Source organism: Trachemys scripta, chromosome 4 (assembly GCF_013100865.1).
Source record: "Trachemys scripta elegans isolate TJP31775 chromosome 4, CAS_Tse_1.0, whole genome shotgun sequence".
Taxonomy (NCBI): domain Eukaryota; kingdom Metazoa; phylum Chordata; order Testudines; family Emydidae; genus Trachemys; species Trachemys scripta.
The window spans coordinates 140,251,194-140,256,106 of record NC_048301.1 but is presented as its reverse complement, the minus strand read 5'-3'; the positions used below and the strand labels follow the sequence as shown (position 1 = coordinate 140,256,106).

The 4,913-nt window shown below is 61.9% G+C and overlaps 1 protein-coding gene across 1 annotated transcript in view; it reads right to left on the bottom strand.

The window, feature by feature from the left end:
* Positions 1–299: 299 nt before the first annotated feature.
* Positions 300–4,913, bottom strand: part of LOC117876242 (integrin alpha-X-like) — a 17,059-nt gene continuing 12,445 nt past the window's right edge. The window contains exons 13-22 of the mRNA XM_034768196.1: positions 4,529–4,639; positions 4,349–4,431; positions 2,127–2,210; positions 1,926–1,998; positions 1,685–1,792; positions 1,516–1,593; positions 1,035–1,157; positions 837–935; positions 610–720; positions 300–501 (exon numbers count right to left, since the gene is read on the bottom strand). Coding sequence (XP_034624087.1) covers positions 358–501; positions 610–720; positions 837–935; positions 1,035–1,157; positions 1,516–1,593; positions 1,685–1,792; positions 1,926–1,998; positions 2,127–2,210; positions 4,349–4,431; positions 4,529–4,639 — 1,014 coding nt within the window. The 3' untranslated portion in view covers positions 300–357. The remainder of the gene's footprint in view (positions 502–609; positions 721–836; positions 936–1,034; positions 1,158–1,515; positions 1,594–1,684; positions 1,793–1,925; positions 1,999–2,126; positions 2,211–4,348; positions 4,432–4,528; positions 4,640–4,913) is intronic.

Genomic DNA, 4,913 nt, shown 5'->3' with positions numbered 1-4,913 from the left:
AAAACAGAAAACCGCAGAACAGAAACTGGAACAAAATAATCAGACAAAAACACTTTCAGAAATGTGGCCATTCCCCTCCCACGGCTGGGGAGAGAACCCAGGCGTCCTGGCTCCCAGCCCCCCCCGCTCTAACTCCTAGTCCCCACTCCCCTTCTCATGGATGGGGAGGGAACCCAGGAGCCCTGGCTCACAGCCCCCCCCAACCCACTAGCCCCCACTCCCTTCCCAGAGCTGGGGAGAGAACCCAGGAGTCCTGGCTCCCAGGCCCCCCTGCTCTAACCCACTAGCCCCCACTCCCCTCCCATGGATGGGGAGAGAACCCAGGAGTCCTGGCTCACAGCCCCCCCCACCACAGTGTCATGACACCCCCTCGGGGTCAGTGGATCCCTGTGCAGAGGTGGGCTCTGGTGGGGCCCCGTTTCCCTGCAGGCCCCCAGACACAGGCTCCGCTCCTGGGGTCTCCTCCGGGGTCATGGGCCGATTCCGCTTGAAGAAGCCAAACTGGGGAAGAGAGAAGAGGGGGGCAGGGGTGTTAGACGGAGGGCGGCTGACGGACGGACAGACAGGCCGGTGTCAGGCCAGCCAAAGAGCTGGGGAGGGGACACGCACCTTATACAGGAGCCCGACCATTACGACGAGAAGCAGGATGCCCCCAATGGAGCTGCCAATAATCACCGGGACCGGGTTGAAATGGGAAATTAACTCTACCTCCGTGGTGATCTGAGGAGAGACATAGTTAGGGGAGAGAACCCAGGAGTCCTGGCTCCCAACCCTAACCCACCAGACCCCGCCCCCACCGAGCCAGGAGAGAACCCAGGTGTCCGGGCTCCCGGTACCTGGCTATACTGGAATTCCTCGGGCTGGATCTGGAAGTATTTGGTCTCGTCGATGCTGACAGCAGCTTCGCTGCGGAGCTGGAGCCTGCGGGTCTCCAGCTGGAGGACAGACGGACAGAGAGGGGGGGTAAGGGGGGATACAGCGGGGGGCACCATGGCCCCATCGCTCCAGCAGCGGGCGCCCCCCACCGGACGTACCTTAGCGCCATCCTCCGGCCTGTACAGCTCCCCGGAGAAGTTAAATCTGCGGGATTCTCCACGGGCCAGAGAGGCCACCTGACACCGGACCCGGGTGCAGACAGACGCCCCTAGACACCCATGCTGGGAGCAGAGGGAACCAGAGTCAGACTCCACCACCTGTCCCAAAGCGCGGTGAGACAGATGCTCCTCCCCAGAGGGGACGCATCCCAGCGCAGGGTGAGGGGTCCCTGTGTGCCCAGCCCCCCCTCCCCCACCCCAGAGGGGCCACATCCCAGCGCTGGGCGAGGGGTCCCCGTGTGCCCAGCCTCCCCACACACACACACACACACCCCCAAAGGGGACGCATCCCAGCGCAGGGTGAGGGGTCCCCATGTGCCCAGCCCCCACCACCCACCCAGAGGGGCCATGTCCCAGCACCAGGTGAGGGGTCCCCATGTGCCCAGCCCCAGAAGTGGCTGCATCTCAGCTCTGATCTTACCGTCACTGGTTCCTTTGGGGTCTGGGTTGCAATCCCCATTCGGAGCGTCAGGGGTGGGGTGCATGTGAACTCCTGTTCCTACCAGGGAATAGAGAAGGTTATTCAAGGAGAGAACCCAGGAGTCCTGGCTCCCAACCCCATAGATCCCACTCCCCTCCATCCCACTCACCCCACCGCTGAGGTTCACGGATACGTCCCAGATGAAGCCAAGTTCGGCCCGGATGGGGAGTTCAAAGGTCACAGCGACGGGCACAGTAGGGGGCCCCAAATTCTGCACCTGGGAGGGGGAGAAGAGAGACGGAGTTAAAGGAGGGGAAGAAAGATGGGACCTCGGTGTACATAGATATCGCTGCACCGAGCGTGTCTGGTCTCAGCCCCGCCCGTCTCAGCCGACGTGCCGGCTCCGTCACCTGGTAGCGGTGGGCAATGGCGCGGCGCTCCGGCATCTCCGACGAGACGCTGACGTAGGTGCTCGACTCCAACCTGGGGGAGACGTGGGGGCGTCAATGTCTGTGCTGACCCCAGCCCACCCATGGAAAGGGGCCTGCTGGGGCATGAGGAGTGGGGAGGGGGAAGGGAGGAGGGGATGCGGGGAAATCGGGGGGTGGTACCCCGTCACGACGACCCCGACTGGGTGCAGAACCGGCAGCTCCTGCGTGGCTGCGTTGTCCGCCAAGGTCCCGTTCTCGTTCTGACTGCAGGGGAAAGAGGGAAAACTGGATCGGCTCAGCCCCATGGTGGGACCTGCCCCTCACCCCTGCACAGCCCCACCCCATCTGGGCCGGGGACCCCTCCCCCCACAGCTGGCAAACATCTGTGTGCCGAGAGGGAAAGGGGAGCAGAGGCAGTGGGGGGTGGGGATGGAGGAATAGAGGAGGGACGTACGGACATGTGTTGGGGGCGGAGGGAGGGATGGAGGGATGGGGGGGGGTTAGAGGAGGGACGGACGGACATGTGTTGGTAGATGGAGGGAGGGGTGGAGGGATGTGGGGATAGAGGAGGGACGGATGGATGTGTGTTGGGGGGCGGAGGGAGGGCTGCAGGGGTGGAGGGATGGGGGGTTAGAGGAGGGATGGACGGATGTGTGTTGGAGGGGTGGAGGGATGGGGGGTTAAAGGAGGGACGGACGGATGTGTGTTGGAGGGCTGGAGGGGTGGAGGGATGGGGGTTAAAGGAGGGATGGACGGATGTGTGATGGGGGGCGGAGGGAGGGCTGGAGGGGTGGAGGGATGGGGGGTTAGAGGAGGGATGGACAGACGTGTGTTGGGGGGCGGAGGGAGGGCTGGAGGGGTGACACTGTGTGGAATACGTCAGAGACGTATTGTGTGATTATCAGTATTGTATCACTGCGAGGAATCTGCGCAAAGATGCCATGTTCGGTGTCAGCGAAAATGTCATGATTTGCCAAGGATGATGATGTTGCTTATAGGCGTACATCACCTTTGTACGGTGAGTTACAGGTAGGTGCGGTGTCTCTGTATTTCCAAACCTGTGCTGTGTGTCTGGGTGACACCCCCGGACAGATTGGCAGCAGCACGGCCTGGCCTGCTCGATGGCCCATCAAGGGTTGTCAGCTGTACCATGGACCCATGGCGAGACGCCGAGGGATGCACCTAGGAGCCCGCAGCACATGTAAGGACAGGCCTGTGGACAGGGGCTGCGAGGCGTCTCCATGCCCATGTGCTGTGAGCTCGTGTTTGGGACGAGGATGTACGAGCCGCATGGCAAAGGAGAGAAAAATGCAGCTGCAGCTTCTCTATGTTGTCTCCAATCCTGCTTCCCACCTCTGGAGTCACTTTCCTCTGAGCAAGGACTGACTGACCCATCCCAGCTGTGGGTGACTCCAGAGGGACTTTCTAGCCAGCAACCTCACCAGCGCTGCTAACAACCTGATCTGTGGACTTGGAAATCGCTGTAGGTCTCTGAGGGCTTTACCATTTCACATCGCGCTTCCTGTTCTCTCTTTTCTAACAAACCGTTAGTTTTACAGACTAAAGGATTGGCCGGCAGGTTGGTATTTTGGGTAAGATCCACCTAACACTGACCTGGCAATGTGGCTGGCCTAGGGTCAGAAGAACATTTTGTAGAGTGAGCAGAGTTTTTAGATAACTTCTCGCTGGACTGGACCTAGGTGCTGGTTGGGAACCAGAGACTGGAATGCAGTAAAGGGGGCTGTGTGATTGCTTTTTTCAGCTTCTCGATAACCAGTGTGGGGGATCAGGGAGCACCGTGTGTAACGGGTTGGGGAGTCTAACCCACCAGTCTTGGGAGGAGCTGCTCTCCCTTCTGCAGCCTGCCCTGACCTTGGCATTCCCAGTGTGGGCTGCCCCAGGCACCCTGGACACACAAGGGATGGATGGACGTGTGTTATGGATGGACATGTGCTGGGGATGGATGGATGGATGGATGGCAGGGGAGGTGGATTGATGGACGGATGGATGGATGGCAGGGGAGGTGGATTGATGGATGGGTGGATGGACGCGTGTTGGGGATGATTGGATGGATGGGGATGGACAGATGGATGGACGTGTTGGGGATGGATGGATGGATGGATGGATGGCAGGGGAGATGGATGGATGGACGGATGGATGGGATGGATGGCAGAGGAGAGGGATGGATGGACGGATGGATGGGATGGATGGCGGGGGAGATGGATGGATGGACGGGTGGCAGGGGAGAGGGATGGATGGATGGATGGCAGGAGAGATGGATGGAAGGTGGAAGGTGGAAGGATGCGTGTGGGGATACCCCTTTCCCTTGGCTTTCCCGTCCATCTCCCCCAGACACACTGTGGGGTCCCTTCCCTTGCTCCTCCCCCAAGCCAGGAACGCACCAGGCAGCTCGGACAGTGAAGGAGGCTGGGTTGTCCCCCCAGCTGGTGACAGAGGAGACGTGGAAAGAGAGACGGAGGAAAACCTGCAGGAGGAGACCAGAGAAGGGTGAGACTCGGTGCAGGGCGCAGACATGGGGTGCCGAGACCGGGCGCGCTCAGTGCACGGACACCCCCCGTTACCTTCGTTCTCTCCCGCAGGGCCGGGGGGCTGAGCTTGCAGGAGCTGTTGAGGACGGACAGATGGCCGGGAGCTCCGGGCACGTCGCAAACCAGAGAGACCGGCCAGTGGGACTGGGGACATGGGAGAACAAGGGCTAGTTAGTGACAGCGCTCCTCACTCCCGACCCGCAACCCCTGCCAGCCCAGCCCTGCCCCCCCAGCTCTGCCGGTGCCCCTCACTCCCGACCCGCAACCCCTGCCAGCCCAGCCCTGCCCCCCCAGCTCTGCCGGTGCCCCTCACTCCCGACCCGCAGCCCCTGCCAGCCCAGCCCTGCCCCCCCAGCTCTGCCGGTGCCACTCACTCTCGACCCGCAGCCCCTGCCAGCCCAGCCCTCCCCTCCCCCCC